This window comes from Rissa tridactyla, chromosome 9 (assembly GCF_028500815.1).
Source record: "Rissa tridactyla isolate bRisTri1 chromosome 9, bRisTri1.patW.cur.20221130, whole genome shotgun sequence".
NCBI lineage: Eukaryota > Metazoa > Chordata > Aves > Charadriiformes > Laridae > Rissa > Rissa tridactyla.
Window position 1 is genome coordinate 33,989,458 of NC_071474.1, and position 23,898 is coordinate 34,013,355.

Consider the following 23,898-nt stretch of genomic DNA (forward strand, 5'->3'; position numbering starts at 1 on the left):
CACAGATGTGTGATTATTTTAATGTTTGGGAACTATAACTTCTAGTCCTAATTTAAAGAAAACCAACCAAACAAACAAAAAAACCCCAAAAAAACCAAAACAAAAAAACCCACAAAAAAAACCACTCTCAAAGACAGGAAAAAGATGTTTTTAGCCACCTAATTAGAGTGAAAGTGTTGATGGCACTTGCTTTTAAAATGTAGTGTGTAAATATTTACAAAAAAATAAAATCTGTACTCTGATGCAAAATTAAGCATTAAAGTTCTCATAATGCCTTACCTTTTTTAAACGTATGTTAATTGAATCCATACTTTGTGTAAATGAACACAGCTCTGTGGAGGCCATTATAGCTGTGCCAGCTTATATTAGCTGAGAATGAATATTTAAAGAGTTGCAAGTGCTGTAGGGAGTTGCTTTGTTTGGCTATTGAATCCAAGTGGCGACTGTCAGGGTTTACGGAGTGACGGGTGCCTTAGACTGCTTCAGAGTCCCCGAGGTGCCTCTTCAGTGACCTTCATTGCTCTGACGACGGGGTTGTGTACTGCTCCCTGCTTTACCGTTCTCTCATTTGGACCCATTTGCCTTTGCTGCTTAGCAGAAGTTTTCCTCTGAAGCTGTGGCCTGTGGCAGATTAAATTTATTTGAAACAACTTCAAATAAAATTAGTGCAGTTTAGAGATACTTTACTGGTAGAAAAGTTAGTTAAAACAATCAGTGTCTCTGTATGGTCCGGCCTAAATATTACCCTCTCTTTGCAACTGTTGGTAATCTCGAGTTAAATCCTGTTATGCCTGTGTTTGTGTGGAAGTGATACGCCCCTGCATCGCTATCTGCTCTCCCTTTCAGTATCCCACACGGACATCTGCTGCCCATTCGCTCACCAGGCCTCCTTTCCTCGTCAGGTGCAATAACTGGACTGTTTGATGCTTTTAATGCAAGCTCTGCCCTCTGCAGAACCGTGTCATTTTACTAGCACTTGGAAGGAGTGTGTTTCCAATTAATAGCGTAGCTGTTAATGACATCATTTGAGTTATCATAGCTGCCTTGCCTCTGTGTTTTGGTTTATTTTCTGATTTGCTGTTTCTATCAACCATTTTCTTCTTGATAGTATATTAAGTGTGGAGAATTAAAGTAAATCTGAGGAATGTACTTAATTGTAGGGATGAACACGCTTATCTTTCTTGTTTTTTCATGTTGGCCATAGTCAGGGCTGATAGAACCATCTAATGGTTGTGGCTGAAATTTAAGGACAGGATTTTCTCTTGTTTTCAAGTTGCTTATGCATAAGAGAGCAGCTTAGATTCACTAGGAATAAACATTTGCCATATAAGAATGAAATAATCTACTTAATTAGTTTTTGGTTCAAAACTAGTCAGTGCCTGCAAGAACAGGATGGGTTTCTGATATGTACCCTATAATTTCAGGGCATGCAGGATTTTTCATATATTAATTTATTTTAAGAAATAAAAAAAAAATTTGGGCATGTCTGATGTGAAACTCTTCATCACCTTTGAATATTCCAACCTGAACCTAAAAATAGGAAGGTTTTGGTATGTTGCAAGAGAATAATTGATAGTTTTCCTGTTGTTTCAAGTAGTGATTGCCGTGACTTTGCCCTGAAATAATTGTGATATGATGTCTTTTTTAATAAGGCATACAGTATTTTTATGAACAGACATTGAAAAGATGACTTTGCTTTTGTATCTAGCAGATAGGACATACTTAGTGGTAAAGACTATTAACTTCAGCATAAAATTTGAATGAAATCTGAAAAAATAATTTATTTCTGCAGAAGAGACAAATGAAGCTCTTCAAAATGAAGAAATCGGTCACAAAGATGATGACCAGAATCCAGTGTCTACTGATAATGTGGTATGTATACCTTTTCTTTTCCACTAACGTGACCTCCTTAATTGCTAATATTGAGGTTATTGTCCAACACTAGTGTTTTTCACGAGTTGAAAACTTCAGTCAAGTGTGCTAAGAGTCCATCCTTACTGGTTGAGCACTAAAAGAGCACTAAAAGTACTGAAACGTAGAACTATGCAGATTCAGTAGAAACTGAATTATACTGATTTTTCTGTATTAGAACAATCTGGTGTTCTTTTCTGGAGTGCAAAGCACAACGCTTGGGTAGTGCTCTGTAAGTACCTAGTACAGTAAAACAGTAAGCGTAAAAAAACCCAGAAAGAGAATTGAAAATGTTTTTCTGTAGCTTTAGGAAAGTCAGGTATCTCTGGTGCTTCCTCTCTATAGCTAACCTTGAATATGTGAGATCAGACCAGGGTGGGTACGTGCTCTTCATTCCCATACCCTTGACGGGGCGTTATTTAGATGTTTCTTGTTTTCTCACTGGCATTCCCATTGAGTCAAACACAGTTGTTCTGGCTGTTTTTAATTGACTGCAGTGAGACAAGGAAGGAGAGACAGAGGGAGGAGTCATGGCAAATAATGCAATATATCCCCTTTGTTTAGCCTGCCTTCTCTCAAATTAGAAGAAAGGAGAGGAGGAAGAGGAGAGAAGACCCCAGGTGGTAGGGTAATTTTTATCTTAAAAGTTATCTGCAGAATGAACAGGTGATGGTTCCAGTTCCCAATTGCACTCTTACTGCAGTCAGAGATTAAACGACAGGAGCTCAGAACATGACGAGAACATTTGTCTTGAATTAATCACACGCGACCTGAAGTGGGAAAGTGAACAGGAGATTTCCTTCCCTCTATATAAAGAGAGAGGAGAGAATGTTTTCTTTCTTTTGTTAATACACGATCATCTTATGCGTAAACTGAAATCCCATGGCTGTATTTTCTGTGGTTGCCTGAATAGAAACAGCTGCCTTTTCCCCTTCTGTTTACCTTAATGGCCTGCTGTGACCTTAGATATAATCACTCTGATTTTCAGGCTGATGCGTTTACCATGGAGATGCAGAATGTAAAATGACAAAGGTAAAAGGTTTGCAGAGATGATGTTTGAGATACTCGGTTCTCCAGTCTACCTGAACTCCAGCATTATATAATTTGATATAATAAGAGGGGGGAAAAAAAAGAGGAGTCATTTTTTCATACTCTGTTCTGAAAACACTGTAACAAAATTTTTAAAATGTATGCAGTTAAAATTGGACTAACATACATTGAACTTGCATAAGAGATAGGGTGTTCTTATTTGAAATTCTAATCTGTTCTTTCCCCTACTATCTTAAAATGTATAATTATAAGAAAGATGGTGTGAATGTTTGGCACTTATTTAGAGACTCTTCCCTCAAGCTGAGTCTGAAAACAAAAATATTTGAATCACAGTCTTACTCGGGGTATGATATAGCAGCAGATCTTTGTGACATTAAGCCTTTTGAAACGTTAGCACTTCAGCTGGGTTGTCAGACACTGAAGCACAGAAAATGTGGTTTATCCTCCCTGCCTTCAACACATATTTGTGAGCTTGGTGGGTACTACTGCTGAGAGACTGTTAGAGACTAGTGAGAGACTGTCAGCTTCTCTTTAAGGATTCCTCCTTGGTAAATAGAAGGAAATTTCTGATGACTGGTCTGCAAGCAGACAGGAGACACACACATGCCGCAGAGAAGAAACCTCCTCTAAAATAACACTTCAAGAACTAACCATTAAAATGTATTATGTCCGTGTGGGCCCTTGCCTACGTGGTGTTAAACGGTGTACTAAAAGATGTAGTAAAATTGCTTTGACTTGTTGTAAAAGTTCATGAGACTATATAGAACTGTCAAAACAATGAAAAATAGTAAAAAAAAAAGAAAAAACCCAAACACCCTTTCTTACACTACCACTGCTTCCCTCTGAAAAAAAATAGTGACATCTATAGTTTGATCTGGGCACTCATCCCTTCTGAGTTCTTGGTAGAAGATGCCATTCTTATCACTATCTGTCATAATTCATTCAATCTGGTTGAGATCTAGCTTAGATATTTCTACGTTCTAAACAGCACTACGATTGGCCTTTAATGTTGTACTTTACATATCTTTAGAAACCAAATATAAAAAGCTACCAGGAATTTTTGTGAATTAAGTGAAAGTGTCCATGTCGGTGCATTTGGGAACTGTCCTTTGGATCAACATCCTCTGTTGTTCAGGGCGTTTGACTTGCACTGTGGCCAAAGAGGGCCAAAGGAGACCTCTTCACTGTTTCTAGGCCAGAAGTAGGTCAGTTAGGACTTGCCTGTCACTTACCGTAATGTCTGTTTTGCTCCAGAGGAATAAACTTTCCTAACCTTCTCCGCCCTGCAGGAGGCCTTCAACAAAAGGTTTATAGAATAAAATGCAGGCTTGTGCAGGCTGTAATGAGTTGTAATATGTAACTTGGTGCCAAAAGCGTGGTGACAAATAGCTCCTCCTCTGTAAACAGCCTGTCACCATGGCAGCAGCTCCGAGTAGCCAGTCTCAGTTTGGATTCTTCCTGCATCTTTTGGCTGAGGTGCATGATTGCCATCTAATGGGGGCTCCACAATTCAAAATTTCTTGTGAGCCAGCAAAAGGTCCTGTTGCCTTCGTCGTTTCATGGCAGTTTGAGATATGGATTGTTGTTTCTTTGCCTGATCTGTGCGTTCGAGTGCTTGGAATGAACCATTTACTTCTGCTTTCAGAAAATAGAAATTATAGATGATGAAGAAAGTGATATGATAAGTAATTCTGAAGTGGATCAAATGAGTTCTCTTTTGGATTATAAGGTGAGTAATTATGAAATATTAGGCAGGAGAGTCCTTCACAGGACGTTCAGATAGAATTCAGCGAAGGTATGGGGGAGCCTGGGACTCCTCTGCTCTTGTCATGGTACCGCACCTCATCCCCTCACTCCTGTCTCCTCATCCCATTTACAGCCAGATTACCTGTATTTCAGCCCAGAGGGAGGCAGGAAAAATCCCATTTCTACAGAGCAGTTTGTTACTGTAGTTGTAGCCATCTGCTGCTCCCACCCTGTGTCCCAGACAGAGCAATTGATTGAGCTTCTAAACCAAAACTTTCTTTTTGTGTGAGAATTGTTCTTTGGAGTGTTAGGGCACATTTTGACATGCAGCGTGGTGGCGACAGCTCTGGACAGAGACACAACAGCTGGAATCCTCTAATAAACTGGTGGGATCTGAGAAGGCGGCATTCTCGCAATGTAGTGCAGAAGATGTCTGGAAGCAGTACTTGCGGGAGGGAGGAAAAGCAGTGGGATACCTGGCAGCCCCTGCCTTCTGCCAAATGGTAAAGGTTATGCCTGTGCTACTGCTCTCCTGGGACTTGCCACAGTTTGGCGTTGTGTATTGAGCATGTTTTTAATCTACGTAGCTGATTTTTATTTACTTTTTTTTTACTTAGAAATCAGGTACGTTCTACTAATGATAATTGCCAAAGTAATAAATACATCATCTTTTCAGAACAACAATAACTCCTTCAAGCAGCGTTTTCCTGGTAGGGGCAGTGGAGAATGAATATGGAGAGGGAATGACCTTTTCTTAATGTCACCTGTCACCACAGTGACAGGCTTGTTGTGACAGCGTGCCATACAGAACCTTGTTTGTTGGTTTGTTGTTTGACATTAGTTGATTAGACTTTGTGCCTGTGTGTTTTCTGCATAAATCTGAATGCCTCCTTTGGCTGGGCAAAATCCATTGCTAAATAGGCAACTTCTAAGTTTCCACCTGAAAGAAATGCATTCAGCTGATTTTTGCAGCCCAAGTATCTCTCTCATTCTCAGAGCTGTTATAACCCAGAACGGTACGGTGAGCAATGTTTTGATTGAAGAAACGTGAATTTTCTGGGGGAAAAAACCAAAACGAACAACCATTTTTAAAAACCTTCCAGTTCATCACGTGGTCTCACTTTTTCTTATCAGCTAAAGTTGAATCACAGCCAGTGTAGCAAATGTAAGCATGAATAACATCATGTAGGTCGATGTTATTAAAAAATATATATATTTTCATCATTACAACAAAATACCAGCTTATAAGTTCACTACTGATATTTGCTTGTGTAATTATTTGCTGCCACCAAAGCCAGCCATCAAGGAACATCTTGTATGCAAAACCGCCAACCTAATTAATCATATGGTTGCATAAGCAAGGGTGGGTTTTTTCTTGCCTCTGATATCCCTCAGTAAATGCAACACTTAACATGAATTATCTGTGAACCTTTATAAATGCTTACTTTCTATCCGTATTGTGCTTTGCATTGTACACCATTTCTGTGTATTTTTTTCATTATTATGTTATGGACGATGCACATTTGGTGCTACTATGCAGACACCTTTTGTAGAAATGCACAATGACTTTGATCTTGAAAAGTGAACTGTTTATTTAGGTGACATGATCTTTCCAAAGGTAAATAACCAGAGAAAATTAATTTTAGCTCTATGCTGATCAACAGATTTAGCATTTTGATCTTGCATACCAATCAGTTGGTAAATTTGAAGGAGAAGAGATATTTGGAATAAACTGAAGTACTTCTCAAATCAGAATTTTTAATTAAGTTTGTTATTTTTATATTAATTGATTTCAAGTACAGTAACACGTATTTATGCAAAGGTTGGAAAATCACCCTTTTAGCCACAGCATACACATTACTGCTGTTTCTCCATTTTGTAAATACATTCCTATTTATTCTGTAACCGGAGAGATCTTGAGGAGGTTGGTGAACTGACACTTCATGATACACGTCAAACTCAGCTGCACTAGAGGATGGTATATTTTAATTTGTGGTAGCTTTGAGGAATTTTCAAGTTATTTTCCCTGGGCTTTGTGTCCAGTCTCCTGTTGTAATAATGGAATGTAGTTGCTGTCTCTTCTCACCTGACCTTTTCAAGATCACTTCTTCTAGGAAGAGACCTGGGCTTTCTTTTTCTTTATTTTAAAATGGAATTAGAGGTCGTCCTTATAAAATAAAAAGCAGTGCTTCTTTAAAAGGTTCATGTAAACTTTGACCCAAGTCATTAATGCTTTAATGATAGTCAGTAATTCTGAAATGCCACGTCTGCATTGTGCTATAATTCTATAACTATAGAACTCCTGGCTGTACTTAATATTGGTTTTGGCAGGACGCATAATAAACACATTTCCACTCATTTTCACTAAAAGCATTTAATTTTAACACAAGTATGTTTAGGTGCCATTAAAAAGGTTCAGTGCGGTTTATTATTTCCAGAACTTTATGTAATTTCTGCCCACAGAATGAAGAAGTCCGATTCATTGAGAATGAGCTGGAGAATCACAAACAGAAGTATTTCGAACTACAGGCGTTTACTCGGAGTTTGATACTTGCTATTAAATCAGATGATAAAGAACAGCAGCAGGTAATTCTTGAAGTAGGTTTTGATAATAGAAGGTGTTCCTCATTTTGTGGTCTGTCACTCCCTTGGTTTTATTCCGTAGTGCCCAGAGGCTCGAATTGTGATTAGGGCAGCATTGTGCTTAGCATCTTATACATAAAGAAAAGCTGAACTTTCAAAAAAGAAAGATCTTCTAATCTGCACAAGCAATGACATAGACAAAGAAGTGTGACTTTTGCAAAGGGAAAACCAGTGCACCAGTGGACACTGAGGGACTGGGATTTGTCTGTTGTGAGATCTAAGGTGTGAGATCTAGGGAAAAAAAGCTGGGCTTCGGTTTTGGTGCGTCGTATTCAATATATAACGCTTCTTTTAGTGCTTGGTTGGATCATGTCTTGTATGGGTAATGTTTTGTGCTTTGTTTAGGAAGAGATTTTGTTGCTTTTATTTTTTTCCTTTTGCCTTTAAGATATGTCATCTTGGACAATGTTTTTCCTTTCAATATCTGTCAATACTGACCCCTTTTTTTACCCATCCAATACCAACACTGACTGAAAAGCTCAACAGAGTTTTTTCACTATATGTTTAAAAGACGCTTGAATGCTGACACAAAGCATATACATAATACTGTATCGTAATATTTTTTTACTTACAGGCACTGCTCTCCGACTTACCTCCTGAACTAGAAGAAATGGATTTCAATCACGCATCCCCAGAGCCTGATGATACCTCATTCAGCTTGTCCTCTTTATCAGAGAAAAATGCCTCAGACAGTTTGTGATTTATTTTTTTTTTAATTGACAAAAAAGAAACCCTGCGTAACATACAGGTTTAAAGAGAACGGCATTTTGCTATCCAGCGTTCTTCAGTCCAAAAAAAAGAAAGCCCAAGGTGAAGTAGACCTTCCTGAAGGATGACTGTAGTACATCATGGCTACAGTTTGCAGCGTCAAGAAATTTCAGATGTTGTTTTTGGTAAATGAAAGAACTGTGTGAGGAAAGGTTTCACTTTTAGCAGTTTGGCTTTGATTAGGATAACTTCTGACTTTCCAGAATAACTCTTGCTCTGTAGCAATGTCTTTTTGAGCAGGGATCCAAGAATGGAAAACAAATGTCCTGTTACACAGACAGCTAATTCTTCAGAGTTGCTTGCTCACCAGTCCTGTTTGTTATTTTTTTCCCCATTTTTACTCAGGTAGGTGGACTGAAAATTGGGAATCCAAATAGAATAACGGGCTTTTTATGAGTTTTGCTTGAACCCTTTTGAAATATGAAATTAAACTAAAGTGTTTTTCATTACGTGACTTCAGATTGTTGAATCTTCCATTTTCTGACCAAAACAGCTGAAGAAACTTTGAAAGGCTGAGAGATTTGAATTATTGACAATAAATTATTAACATGAAGAAGCAGTCCTAAGTGTTGTAACAAATCAGATGGGTATGAGAAACCTGATAGCTGCAGAACGCAACTTTCTGATATTCTCACAGTAGCAATGGGATTAGATGCTTACACTACTATTTCGGGTTTTATGAATGTAGTTACAGTTTTTATTTGTCAAAGTCTGAATGCTAAAGTTCTGTTCATTGTTTTAAGTATTGGTTATATATTTTTCCACAAACTTTACTCCGTTTTATCAAGACACTGTCATAAATCCACAGCCGTCATTGTGTCCTGAGAGGTATTCCAATGTTTGGAATTGAGCTTTGCAGATCTTCTAAGCGTGACCTGGTTTTGAAGTCGCCCCGTCTGATGAAGTTTTGGCAACTGCCATGTTAGAGTTGTCATTTCTAAACTGTGAGCTTGATTGCGGCAGTGGCTGAAATGAATTTCTTCTTTCCTGGCTGTCGTTCACATTGAATCCCTTTACTCATCTGATTAAATGGATGTGCAGACACATTCAGATAAATTTAGTAGGGCACGTATGTGCATGCCCATATTGTTGATGCTCTATAACTTCTAATCTGAATATTCCTTAGCAAGCATTTTTGAAACATACCTTCACAGTCTGCTAAAAAGCCTGTTCTTTCAATTTTATACCAAATAATTATTTACTCTGGTGAATCCTTATTCATGCAGTACAGTAAGTAATCCTGTTAATTTCAGTGGGAGGTCCAAGGTGTAGCTCAGAAAATCGAATGTTGGGGAAATAACACCATTTTTTTGGGGTGTTTTTTCCCTTTAATACTGGGATTAACTCACAATTTGAGGTTTTTCTCAGTCTGGTCTGTTTCTCCCTAATCACTTCTACAGCTTTTTTTTTTTTTTTTAATTGTTAGCAAGCTCTGTTGTTTAAGGGTTTTTTTCTGTCTCTGTGTTGTCCTTGGGCATGGGGAACTTTTAACAACATTGTTAAACGCCAGCTGCATAAAGGATAGTAGCAGTTTTAAAAACTGTTCTTAAAAAAACAAAAAAAACCCCAAAGCGCTTTCACAGTTCTGGCTGCCACACAATTCAGTTAGTTCCCAAAAGACCTCTTACCATCTACTCTACAGAGTAACCCCACAAAAGCAAGCTGTTGGGCCTGTGTTTGAGTTTAGGCACTAAACTCAGAGCAGAATCCCAGGAGAGAGGGAAGGCACTGTGTAACCAGGAGGTAAGTGGTGGGTCACTCATCCTGTCACTGCCTGAGCTGAAACGTTACCTCCCGGCTGGCAGACACGTCCTTATAGCCTTCCTCAGAGGAGGAGCAGTGTTGTACATGCCTGTTGAAGTGACCACTAATCAAAAATTAATTCAGGTTTGTAAGCAAAGATCACAGTACTGTCCTTCAAATGTAAGACAGGGCTCAACTGTAATTCTGCGCTCTCTGAAAAAATCCTTTATAAAGGGTTTTCTATACTGGGTTAACAATGCTTTCTATTACTGTTCTCTCTAGATAGGAAATTTGTGCCACTGACAATGAAACCTCTTGTTTTCTCTGAGCTTTGCTGAAATAGAAAAAAAAATAGTACTGTGATTCGACACTATTTGAACCCTCTTTTCCTGCTGCTTTGACTTAAATTCCCATGATAAAAAGCAAGATACTCTTAATGAGAATTCTTGGTTTCATGGTCAGTTAAGTCATCCACCTTTATAGAAGAAAAAATTTTGTTGATGATTTGTATTTTGCTGTCTTGCTTTTATTTCATATGCAAAACCAATAGAAGGAATTAATTTTGAATGAAATACTACCAGATTCAAGCAATTCCGTAAGTCCCTTTTCTCACGGAAGCTGGAATCCTCTTTAGGATGTGCAGCTGAAAGTAGCTGCAGTCAACACCCACCTCGACCCTGTGCGCATGTTGGTCTTTGGCCCTTTTCTCCTGTAGGGTGACAAGACAAAACATAGCAAAGTACTCATGTTTTCATACCCTGGAATACTTGACAATATTACAGGATATTCAGGAAGAAGGAGTGTAAGTTATGTTCCTATATAACAAAATGCTATAGAGGATAATACTGTACAGCTGTTCTCCATTTTTTTTCAATATCGGTGTTTATTCTCTGTCATATGTAAAACAAAAATTTAATGCTATGTTACCATTACTGGTATTTTAAATCATTGCAACAATAGTTCTGCTGTACAGTGGCTGAAGAGCAGCTTACGAGGTCCTGTAACACAACACTTAACCATCCTTGAGAGTTATGAAAATACCTATCCAAGTATGGCACTTCAGACTAGCACCGCACACGGTGCTTTGTAATTTAGGGGTTTCTTTTGGTTTGCTGGTGTCCCTGACACAACGTAATGTGTTAATCGAGTTTGCAGATTGCACCCCCATTGGGTAACACGTTCAGCTGGACCTTAGAACAGTACGAGAGAATTGGGCACATTCCTTCCCAACTTCGTCCTAGTAATTGTGCTGAGACAATAATGACAGGCATCGCATTCTGATACGCAGTCACCGGGACACTCGTTTCCAGATGAAATTCTGAAAGTTCAAGTGATGGGGAACGACGGGGATGGCTCTCTGGGCCCATGGCATGTTAGGGTTTGGTTTATGGTTATTTCCTCTGTTCGTAGGATGATAACAAAAGCCCACATTAAGTGCTAGTCCATCATTTGCATAGACCTTCCGTGCCAGATAAAGCTGACATTGTGTTGCGTTACAATGACAGATAAAAGCCCCCCTTCCTCTTTTGCTTATTTAGCCCTGTAATAGGAATAACTGCTACAGCAGAAGTGCCACGTATTGGTATTTTTATTGTCTCTGTGAAGGCTCTCATTTGCTTTGTCTGTGAAAGATGACTTCCCCAGCATTGTTTATTCCCGATGTATCTGTCAGAACACAAATGATGAAGTGTGTCTTTCTGAAGAAACCAAAGTGGGAAAAGGTAGTTCAGAACAGACACTGTAAAGCAGAGGCAGGATGCTCGCTCTCCTTAGGGAGCAATGAAAGTCTTTGATGCTAGCAAGCTTGCTTATAGTTAAGAAAGCGGTTTCCTGAAGCGATGCCTCTTTTCATTTCCCTGCAGATGATGCTTCTGTCAAGTCGATAGGTCTAACAGGAATGAGTAATAGTAAATATTCTAATAGGTGATTTTTTTGGCAGATTTAAAAGTACACGAACAGATGCAGCATACAAGTGTCAGTTTTCTTGAGTGCTTGGTTCTTGAAGCAGCACTGCACTTTAATCTTTCCAAGTATTTCTTTTTCGCTAAGGCAATAAAAAGTCTGAAAATGACAAGCAGATTGTAGGCTTTGCAGTCCTCTGAGTGAAAAAAGGAATGTACCGGTTGTATCTTCATCTTCTTAAATTGGGAAGCAGCTTATCGATTCCATTCACCAAACGGAGACGGCTATATCTACCGTTGTGGTTTGTATAGTTGAAATGATAGGAGAAATCAACGGTATCATGAACATCCTTATTGTGGAAATGGAAATTACTGCTTAAAATCAATCAGCTATCCGATTTGAGATCTATTGCACTACCGTAGTAGCAACATGAAAAAGAAACTAACGCACAGCACTAACTTTTCCCTGGATACTGTAGTCGTAGTTGACTGTTGGTCTCAGGATACTGATAGCGTAAGGAAAGACAATAATATGCATAAATGGAATAGCACAGAATATCTGAAACATGAAGAATTTGTAACTTGTAATGTTACAACCAAAAGCTTGATTTACTACCTCTGGTCCTGCTGCCCAGGTCCTTCGGGTCAGCCGGTGAGCCCCCCGCCTGCCTCGCGTCAGAGGGCTGCCAGCTGCCTCACCTTCAGCTTGCGTTTCGAGATTCTGCCTTTCCTGCCCCAGATCATCACAAGGCGGAGTAAGTTGCTCAGTTGTGAGATGCCTGATCAAAGGTAGAGGACGGTTAGTGAGAAAACTCCAGCTAGTTATTAGAAAAAATCACAAGCTGGTTTATGGTGTTTGATTTCTCTACCCGATTAATATTTTAGCACACTGGCCAAATGTGAAAACTTAAAAATTATGAGAAAAAAATGAATAAGTGGTACTACAAAATTGTTTTTTTCCATGGCAGAATAGGGTTTCATTCTGTATTTAAAGAGTATTCTGTATTAAAAGAGTATTTATTTGTCTCTGAAAGGCAGCAGCTGACATTTCGGTCAGAAGACAACAGACATAAGTGGGGCAGAAACTTGGGCTTGTGGTGGTTGTTGTTTTTAAACGAATGAGCAATTCCTCTTCCATAAGAGATTCTTAAGAATGTTCCTGTAAGGAAAATGGTTTCAGGTCAGTGCTTTGGTTCTGGGGAACACTTACTGTATTACTGAACTGAGTAAATAATTCTTTTCAAATTCTGTATTACGTTTTACACACGCTACCTCTGAAACGAGACACCACCTTTAAAACCACATGAAAATGTGAACTTCAACATTTTTTTTTTAACGTTTTATGGGCAATAAATTATTTCCAACATGCATCCTTAAATTTTGTGCTTGTTTTTTAGTTGAGTGTGAGATATTCAGTTTGGTTTAAATTTTAGTACTATTTTTATGTATTTGTCTTAAACACAATCTATGGACAAGGAAATAATAAAGATGTGATATTAGGGAGGAAAGATGAGCATATGTTAATGGTAGTAAGTATTTCTATTAAAGCTGAAGGATGATGTTGTAAATGAGATACCTGTGCTATTTTTGGTATGGTTACTGTAAGGAATAGATATTATCCTTTATTCTGGTACTAAACGATTGTCGTAACATTTCTCAATACATCATAGATTAATTTATCAGAGAGAACAGTCAAATAATGAGTCTCAGCAATGTAATGAAAAGGAATAGGATTTTCCATTTTGAGACATACAGTTTCATAAATATGTCCTCATGTTTTTATTTCAGCTATTGTTTCTTTCTCTTTCTTTGCATAACAATATGTATAAAGACCTTGTAGAAACAATTTTTATTTGCTCGTAAGCAAATTTTAAATTAAAATGGATCAGTAGCAAGCTAAGGTTAAAACCTAAACAGTAGACTATGTTTGGTAGCAAAGTTTCAACTGAAGAGAGTCCCTATAACTTCCCCCATCCCATCTATCTCTGAAATCCAGAGGGGAAGGTTAACGGAATGTTGAAGCCTCTTCAGCGTGGGGCTGGGGAGGGAATGAGACCCCAGGAGACATTTCGGTTGAGTAGCAGAAATGAAGATCCTGGGCTTTTATTCAAGAAAAATGATAATAAACTAAAAAATTTTTACACCTTGGAAGACAAGAGCTTCTACTTTATCTTCAAATTTTTATGAAATATAGTTCAAAAAGTCATTGGCAAATCCACTGAAATGTGGGAAAAAATGTACTCTCCAATGGAAATTTTATCATTTTTATGATTATTTCTAGAATTACTGAGTGTATATGAATACACATATGCATATTTATAATGTGCACAGATACACTGAACTTGATCATCATTATTAGCATCTAAAAGGCTATTTTCATTTAAAATATTAATGTAGTTCTAAAATATCTTTTATTTGCTCACATTTTTGTGTCTTACCATATATTGATTACATAGTTTTGAAATTTAGTCCAATACATCCATACAAATATTGTTTATAGTTTAACTCCATGCAAAACTGATAACTTTTAGGCTTGGAAATTTATTAAAATGCCCATAATAATGGTATTTCTCAGTGATCTTGGCAAATAAACAAACTGCTGTATTTATGAAGAGAGAATGAATCATCTGCCATGATGATTTATGCTTTAGTTTCACTAAAGGTATCAGTTTGATTTAAAAAAAAAATTCTGAAAGTTTAAATGTTATTGTATACCTTGGATGTTTTCCATAGCCTCCGAAACATAAGATAATTGATGATCTTAAAAGTTGTATCGTTTCTTTCTGGGCCAATTTGTTAAGCTTTGTAACCTGAGTGTATTACTGAGTTTCGCTGTGAAAATCAATATTTATATTGCATTTTTATTATTTGCATCAGTATGTAGCAAAGAAACTACTACAAATCTTAAACTGAAGTACCTCCACTATGGTCCAGGACATGTGATCTTGGCTTATTTGAAAGATAGATGCCTAGTGAAATATTCCATACATTTGTATTGATTTTTTTTTCCTGTATATATAAGGGTATTTATAATCTTGTATTAACAGAGTCATCATGAGAAATGCTTATTTCCTTCTTTAGAAGCCTGCTCAGCTATTTTTATATAAAATGTTGGTCTTCGCCTTAATTTTTTTTTTGTGAAAAATTGTGCCATAGATATTTTAACTTATCCACAGATAGTTTACAGAACTTGCTTTGACTTGTCTTTAGTTAATTATTTTTTCCTCAAATTGTTCTAAATTGTTTTCTCCTCCAAATGTGTGTCAAGATTGTTTTGCTTCCTTAATTTTTATTTTTTTTAATGTTTTTGGAGATACCTTCATATGCATGCTTTGGTAGATCAAGTTTTTTCTCTGTAGTTTATTGTTTCTAGTTTAGCAAAACCTTTCATTGAAAAAAAAAAAAAATAACGAAGTAATGCTTGTACAAATGTATCTAGAATGGCCCAAATGGTCAGAGTAAAGGGCTATTTAGCATTGGCAAATTTGTCTACTAGACTCAAGGATATTTTTCTACATCTGTCGAGTTTGGGACTATGAAGAAATGAAATAAAGGTTAACTAACTCTTTTTCCTATATGAAGTTCTCGGTTTCTGTACTTCTTATTGTCTTGTAAAAATTCAGTCATGTTAAGTTGCCTTCAGGGCTCGGTGAGGCACATGCAAGTTCTGCTTCCCCAATTCTTTGGCTGTCACTCTACTGCTAGGCAACTGGAGTCTCCATCAAACAGAAATAAAACCATTTTCCAGTTCTCTAGGTAGGATTTAAGAGGCAGCAATATTTACGTCAGTGATGGGCAAGTTGAACGGCGGGTGGGGGGCTGTCGGCAATGGGCAGCTTCCTCCTGCTGGGCTGCAGAGTCATCTCCCATCCGGGGCAGGGACTTACAAAGTGGAAATATTTCATTTTTACCAGAGCACAGTTCTCAGCAGCTTGCACACTTTTCTGTTTAGAAAAAAAAAAAATGGAATTTGGGGGAAAAAACATAACCTCTACTGCAGTTTTGTAGCAGCCTGTCAGAGAGACCCTGTACTGACAGCAGCCATTCCTCCTAACGAGTTTGTGCTGGTTTGGAACAGAGCTGGGATGGGGAGGGACACGGAGCTCTGCTGCCCCTTGGGGGGGGGGCTCCGCGGGGAATAACTGCTGTAAGAGACTGAGTCAGGAATATCTTAAAATTAGGGATATTTTAACTTAATTTGTTGTTACTTTACAGAGAGGCTTTTCAGAATTACATGAAGAAGTTGCAACCCTCTGTCCCAAAAACACTTCTGAAATGTTCTCCCTTTCCGTAACGTGAATTTGTGTCTGATGAAAGCAATTAACATGCAACACTAACAGCTCCGACTGATTCAGGTGAACCAATAATGCTTAGGTGTTGTGGGGTATTTTAAGTTATTTTTAAGATAAATGTGAGCTTTCTACATTGCTGTTAATCATTATATCATTTTTTACCACTTCCTACCTTGAAAATCTCCAGAGCTAAATACCGTGGCCTCTGACTTCAGCTGGGAATGCCAGCAAGCGTTTTGACGCCCTGATGGAAATCGGGCAAAAACTGTTAGTGCCGGTTAGTTTTTGCTTGTTGAGAAAATGTAGGTGATGAAGATAACACCAGAGCTGTCCTGGAGAACGTCCCGCATGGTACCATGGCTACGAGAAATAATTTAAAATGATTTCTAGACCAGCACAAGGAGAGTGAGAGAAGGAGCCGTAAGCGAGGTTTAGCCGAAGAACTGTTTTATCCAAAACTGCTTTTGTTCAGGAGCGCTGGCAGGTGGCAGTGTGGCTGCATCCAAACCTGTCGCATGGGCACACGGCGCTAACCCGGCTCTTTTCTCTTAAACTGCAGAGATGCGTAAACCTGGGCACTAACAAAATTCTAAACGCTCACAAGTCAACTGAATCCACCCAAAACTTGGAGCTAAGACCACATCCAGCTCCTGAAATGATGGCTGTGGAGGAGGTTAAGACCGGAGCGAGAGCGGCAGACGAACGAAGAGGAAGTCAACCTGTCTGACACTAGAGATTTAGTAACAGATTTATAGGCGACACCGAACTCGGATGGGGAAAAACAACTCCAGGGGGGGATGGCGGCTGTAGCTGTATCGCCACCTGGTGGCGAAAAACCCCAGTAATTGGGGAAAAACGCCTTTAACTGTCCCCAAGCTTCGTGTTTCACAATGAGCAACTATTTTCAGCTAAATGAAAAATACATCTAATATTAAAATAAGGAATCTGACATCTAGTAATGAGGAGACTGACACCAGGCTGAATGTGCAGGTTTAACTCTGCCCTTTTAGTTATGAAAATTATGCAGATGTGCGTGTGTAAAGGTCTAAGGACGGAAGAGTTTGATACAGAATTCTGTATCCTTAAAGATACTTTCAGATTTGAATTTGATTTCAAGTTTAGATAAGATCATCTGTAGACATTGAACCAGTGCGTTAAAGTAACCAGATCAGTCATAAACTTGTTTTTTTGTTACTTTAGTGCTGTGCAGAAGTAATAACTAACTAGGATTTTGGTGACAATAGCTAAAGAGACTCAACACTAGTATTTTTGCTAAGCCAATGAAAAAGGAGCAAGTATGTATCAGGTACACAGAACTTCCTGGATCTGTTCAAACCTGAAGGGTTTTCCCAGGAATTAGAGCAAAGCACCCAGGGACTTGCAGCCCGACATGGAGCCTTCCGGCCATTTGGCATTCTCTCCTGTCCGAACAGCGTGTTTCTACAAGAAATGCCTGTAAAAGAAACGCTATCAAAAAGATGTAATATTGTCTGCAGTCACCTGAGGAGTCCTGCTGAACGGTATAAAGGACTACAAAACTTCCATCACTGTTGGCTTCAGCCAGAGGGAGTGGGGTTTTGGGGTTCGTGGAGCTTTTGGCTGCACCAGCTCTGCTCTGACCCTACGGACGGACTGAATGGATGCCTGTGGGTGGCTGGAGATCATCAGCCAGGTGCAGCCAGGTGCAGGAGGTGGTTTAGTTCCCTCCACAAGGCATTAGGTTGGGGAGTCCCAAAGCTGCACTATCAGATGAGGTGATGTGGGGCAAGCTGGGGCAGCAGCTCCATCTCCGTGCTCCTGCAAATGAACACACTTATCTGGCTACAGGTAATTGTCGTGGTTTGGTTTTTGTCCTCAAACCAGGACCATAACACTGGATTTATTCTTTTTAATGTGGCTGAACAGAACATACACGGCACTGCTGGTTTTTAAGATTTCCGAGCTGTAAGAGATACAGGTTGGGGGCAGGGGGGACTTTATACATAATTGCTGGTTCTTTTCATGCAGCAACTTCATCCACAGCCAAAATATTCCCCACTGGATCTTGCCCAGCCACGGCTCCACGGAGCCAGCACACATCAGCCTGCAGCAGCCAGGGGCACCCCTGTTGGCGTGAGCGTGTCACACAGCGCGCACAAGCTGGGGACGTGGAAAGGTAAATAAATCTTTCATAGTGAATGATTTGACCAGCTAAACATGAGCTGTTCTCCATCAAAGTTAGGGTGAGGGGAAATGGTAATGGAAGAAAAAAGAAAAAAACACAGGAAAAATAGGTTTTTCCTATTTACTTGCAGTTTATTTTATTCTAGTGGGAAAGAAAAGAGCAGGAAAGGAGAAGCTCTGTTATTCCTGACAAGGAGAATTGAAATTTTTCAGACTTTATCTAGTATTTTATCTGATTTTTTGGTTATTTCTCTCCTTTGCTGGAACTCTGGAATAATCATGGATTGCATAAAATTTTTCACTAAAAAAAAGCTGATTTGAAATTTTTTTGAAGGAAAAATTCTCACTAGCACCAGTCTTCCCACAATGGTGGTCTCCTTGTTTCTGTTTAATGTGAATTTTCCATTAACGGACCCTTATCTCTGTGTCCAGAAGGGTTTCGGGTACAGCTGACCTCCTGCGGCAGTGATGGGGGAGAGGAAAGGATCACGTCCTGACACTTGCTTGAACCAGCCCTGCCTTTTGGTCTGGAAAGCCTTAAAAACAAGCCTGCAGTGTTACTACTTGGGCATGATGCCAGCTGGATCATCCGCCTGCTCCCCGGGGGGACCAGCCCTGCCGGGCGGATGCCGGAGCTTGTAAAACCCCGTCTCACACAACAGCGTCACCCGTTTTCTAGAGGGACACGCTGGATTCCACCTCTCCTGTCCATGTGAACCAAACATAAGGTGATCTGTCTCCCCGCTCGGCTGGTTCCTTGTTTCTCCTGTAGCACTTAATTAAATAATCACCCAGCAAAACCCTCCCATGTGCTATACACATCATGCGGAGGGCAGGCATTTGCTATTTGCTTGGTGTCTCTGTTTTCCTGCCTCTGTCCCTGCAGCAGCCAGGCTTTGCAGCCCCCAGCAGCCCCTCGCCAGCTGTAGATGTGTCTCAACTCCAAGGCAGGGAGCAGCGCCAGGGCAGGGCTATCCTGTGCTTGGATAAACATCCCTGCAGCAGGGAAGGCTGGTAGCATCGATCCTGGACGGGTCAGGAGCATTAACCCCGAGAGGGAGATGGGGAAGGGGAGCTTGGGGGGGGGCACCCTCCCCAAGTAGCTTCCTAATTTCAAATCAGAGGATGGTTTCTTTTCTCCTTAAGCTAAGATGCTTCCGAATAGCTGAAGCCCTATTGAAAAACTTCCTTGCTGGTTTGAGGCTTAGGAAGCAGAGCAGTCTAGCAGGTGGTGGTAGCCACGTCTCCCATGGACTCGTCTCATCTTCCCAGGTGACCCCTTGGTTCACAAAACCAAGGCTGAGGCCATGTAACTGGCGCTTCTTTCCCCTTGTTACTTAACAGGTGATGCTGGTGTCAGGCTGACACACAGGTTCTTCCCAGGAGCATCTTTTCTTCCTCTGGCTGGCGTTGGTTTTGCAGGTAGCCCCGGGTGCAGATGAGCTACCAGCCCCGTGCCTGGAGCTGCAGCTGCTCCCAGGGCTCCCTCCGGGGGAGGACAAGGTGGGGTGAGAGCAAGGCAAGTGGAAAAAGGTAGTGAAGGCAAAAAGGAAAGGGAACATAAATGGAATGGGGGAAAGAAAGGAGCAACGGAACAAAGTGTGAAAGATGAGAAAGGTGTTGAGAGGTGGAGATGAAGGGAGGAGGGGGAGAAGAACAAAAACCCCACGGAAGCACTTGGAACAGAAGGGAATTTAAAGTGAATTAAAAAAAAGACAACCAGAAAGGACACCCCCACCAAAGACAGATGGAGCCTGTTGCAGAAGAGCAGCAACTGCACCCGGAGCCACGTCTCAGGACGCCCGAGTCACTGAAACGGCACTGGAGAGCAGGTACTTGTCTGACACTGCACAGCAGAGCGCCGTGCCTTACAGGTAGCCCTAACGAAGACTGCAGGTTAATTTGCCTGTGTTGAATATTCTGTTAATACTTACACTCTGTAAGAGATGCAAAACCATTGCAACCAAAATCCATTAGATCATATTTCCAATAATAGTAAGTAAATGGCTCACTGTGATCTGAACTATAAACAGATTTTACGAATTCTGCCAGAAATTTAATATTGAATTATTTCTTTATGCCCACATGTCTTTCCTGGTTTTCTTAATTCTGCCAAATATTTAGCTCAGCAATCTCTTCCCTCAGCAACCCACACTCTCCTAGCTACATAATCCCATTTTTGGACCATTATTTAAAATTTCAGCATTTTCACAGAGCTGGCCAAAGAAACAAAACTGATCTGAGAGGACTAAAACAAATGAACGCATTCGGCTCTTGTTTGTGGATGAGGTTATTTGCTCCTCACAGGAAATCTGGACTGCCAAGGAGTGGGGTTTGAGCCCACCCAGATGAACCTGAGCAAGCCTGGGCCCTCTGGTCCCTGCCTGGGCAGAGCCCTGCCCACAGGGTCCTTCTTTTAACCCTTTGCGGGGTGAATCCCCTCTAAGTGTGTCTTTCTCCTCCCTACTGAGCTCAGGGACACAAGAAGAGGATGGACCCGTTTTCTGCGTGCCCTGTGATCACGCTTCAGAATCTATGGGTTTCTGAGTTTCATTTCTTTAAAGTGTTAATTTATCTAAAATTCTTCTTATAAAAGCCTAAGTGCTTGGCTGAGAATGTCATTTCTTGCTGCCGTCAGTAGGCTATGAGCTCACTTGTCGCCTGCTATGATCTGTTTCCTCCTCAAGAAATAGGATGAACACACACGACAATTTTCAGAGTATATCTTGCTTGTTGTCTGAATCACGCGTAGAAAAAACAGTAAGAAAATAAGTCTTGCTCAACAATCAGCTAACAAAACCCCCCAATTTTGTCCAAACATTTGTAATGAAGACTCATATCACCTTTCTGTATTATGTTTCAATTATTTCCCCCCACCTTTAAATCAATTTTCAGCCAAGGAAGCCATCTAAGATAACCGATATGAAGTCATTGACTGTAGCTGCTTGCTCGGGTGTCCTGCCGTGGGGGGAGCAGGAGCGGCTGGGGCTGACAGAGCCGTTCCCCCAACGTGCTCCCACCCAGGATGGGGATGGGGACAGGGATGGGGACAGCCAGCATCGCTGACTGCTCACTGCTCCCACGCTGAAGCGATGTGTTGATTCACTGTGTAATTGATTTGGGCAAGTCGAGGCAATTGGTTTCCAAGATACCACATCCTTCAGATATTTAAAAAATCATAACTCTGGCAGTATATTATATTTAAATGTCGATGTATAATGTGTGTGTATATATATACACACACTCATAGGTCTCTGTGTGAATTGGAAATGTATGGATGGGCAGGGAAGCATGTGTCACTGTTGCCTCTCGCCCAAGGAGGCTCCTGGCGGCTGGTTGGGTGGGTGGCCCCTCTCTGAGTCACCGCACGGTCAATATCTCAGCACGGCCTTAGAGGCTCCTGTTGGCTCTGCTGCCCTGGCTTTTTCAGTACAGCTCAAATTAACATCCTGACCACATAAAGAATTATTCCAGGTTTTTCTTAAAAATACAGGAGCAGTGAGCAGTTCCAGCTCAGCAAGGTACATTTTGTTGGCTGTTTCTGTGGTTCCTCACCATCACCTCCCCATCTCCGCCTTACTGAGCGGCTGCCACCTTTCACGTGGGGATCACTGCCTTTCAGCAGTCAATGCTTGGCTTCCTGTATAAAGCAAATTTCTAAAGAAGAGAGAGGAAACTGCCGTGATCTCCCTCTGGCTTTCCAATAACAAAAAAAATGTTTAAATATTGATTAAATTGGTTGAATATTACGACACCCCAGAGCTGCACACGCATCTTTGTGAGCTCTTTTTCAGTGCCCAAAAAGAAAACTTGTGTACATAGAGAAAGAAGGGGAAGCTCTGAAGCAGGCAGGAGGGGAGGGGACACCCTGGAAGGTGGACAGGGATGGGGACACACGGGTCACCCCATCTTGGACTGGCTCTGCAGGTGCAGTGCAGCGCTGCCCAGGAATGAAGGGAAGTGTTCCCAAACTCCCTGCTTTGGGCTTCTAGAGCAAAAGCAACGCTTATTTAAATCCTGAGGTCTGGCATGAGACAAACTTAGGCAATGCAGAGTTTTGCCTTGTTTTGAGGCCAAGACAAGGTGTTAAGAATGGAGATAAAACAAAGGCTTGGATTCCTGTCCTCCCAGGTTTGCGGCCATCATGATTTGGATTTGACTTTAAATTCTGGATCCAATATCACCCAAGTCCTTGTTTCATTTGTCTCTTGGGTGTAGGTAGCAGCAGGATTCCACAGACCAACCATAGAGGAACAGAACCAAACAGCTTGAAACTACGGGTAATAAAGACAGATTAAACTGATAGACAAAATGGCAGTGCGGGACATACTGAAGATAAGCCTGTAAAGCAAGGACAACCCTGGGAGACAGGCAAATGCAGTACAAGGAAGGATGCAAGCACATGAACAGGGTAGTGGAAGGAAGAGCAAGAGAAGAGAAAGCAGTTTATTGACAGAAAAGATGGAGCACCATGAAGGTGATGAAGGGCATGCTGGAGTGTTCACTGGAAGTAGGGACAGGTTGCAAATGCACCTGATGCCAGGGACGGACATACAGGTCTTGGGGGAGAAAGAAAGAGTGACAGGGAATCAGGACCAAACCACAAGAGTCCCCTTGTTGTGGTGCAAGGGAGGGGGCTGACCTTGGTTGATCTAATCAGAAACAGGGTTGGAGAAGTCACCTGAAGACGAGCGTGTCATCCAGGACTGCATCGATTCAGTTTGGCCCAGGTTCAGGAGGAACAGACTTGTCGGTACCAGCCTGGTGCGGGATGTGTGCTGCACGCCGCGTTGATGATGCTGCCTGTAGGTGTATCAGTGGGATGAAATGACGGTTGATTTTTGGCTCAATAAGGAAAAAATAAAACCCAACCTTTTTTTGTTTGGTTATATCCTCACTATAAGCTACATATTGTGGATTTTTTTCATTGAAATGTTTCAGGAATGTATTAGATGTGAAAAATAAAACCTGTGCACAAAATAATAATTTGTATTAAAAGCAGTATAACAATTATAAGCACAAATTCAAATACGATCTATTAGAAAATCTCCTGCTTAAGAGGTTTTAAAGACTGTTTTTACCCTTATCTAGTAATAACAGTGGGTTACGTATTATTTTCCACATCCTAAAAATTCTACAACGCTGAGTATTTTTTCTAAAAGCATGTCTTAGTTCAAGGAAAGAGATCTTGCACTGATTCAACTCATGCCTGAAATAACCTGAGCCACTCCAGGTTTCTTTAGCCACGATCTGACCTGATAACTTGAATTACATCTTTTCGGTGACTCCTTTGGCTGGTTAGTCATTTAAAATATAGCCACAGGCTTATAAAAGTGTATTTCTTATTTGTAGTAAAAGGAGGGATTGTATCCCCAAGGGGGTCTCGCAAGACCCGTCTGGCAGCGGTGGAGCTAGCATTGTGCCGCGCTGGTGGGAAGCAATGCCAACCACTTCCAGCTCTGACCCTGCCTGAAGTGGACCTTGCTCAGATGCCATTTCTGAGCGATTTCCAAATGTGCTGCACTGGGATTACAATAACTCACGTGTATGACTGGAGCTCCCCGAGGAGTCTGAATCTCTCCGGAAATCTGAAGGACGACGCAAAAAAGGTTTTCGCAGCTCTGTGAAATGGATGCCAGCTGAAAGATGGACAGTCTGGAGGCAAAACAGCCGGTTCTGGT

General features: G+C 40.6%; 1 protein-coding gene across 8 annotated transcripts in view; it reads left to right on the forward strand.

The window, feature by feature from the left end:
• Nucleotides 1–15,337, forward strand: part of HDX (highly divergent homeobox) — a 53,299-nt gene extending 37,962 nt beyond the window's left edge. For 5 of the 8 annotated variants that reach the window (XM_054214525.1, XM_054214530.1, XM_054214526.1 and 2 more), the window contains 4 exons: nt 1,793–1,872; nt 4,607–4,690; nt 7,171–7,293; nt 7,925–15,337. In XM_054214525.1, the coding sequence (XP_054070500.1) occupies nt 1,793–1,872; nt 4,607–4,690; nt 7,171–7,293; nt 7,925–8,050 (413 nt within the window). In that variant the 3' untranslated portion in view covers nt 8,051–15,337. Of the gene's footprint in view, nt 1–1,792; nt 1,873–2,899; nt 4,582–4,606; nt 5,211–7,170; nt 7,295–7,924 lie in introns of those variants that run through there. The other 3 variants (XR_008468457.1, XM_054214529.1, XM_054214531.1) reach the window with 3 other exon arrangements.
• Nucleotides 15,338–23,898: the final 8,561 nt, after the last annotated feature.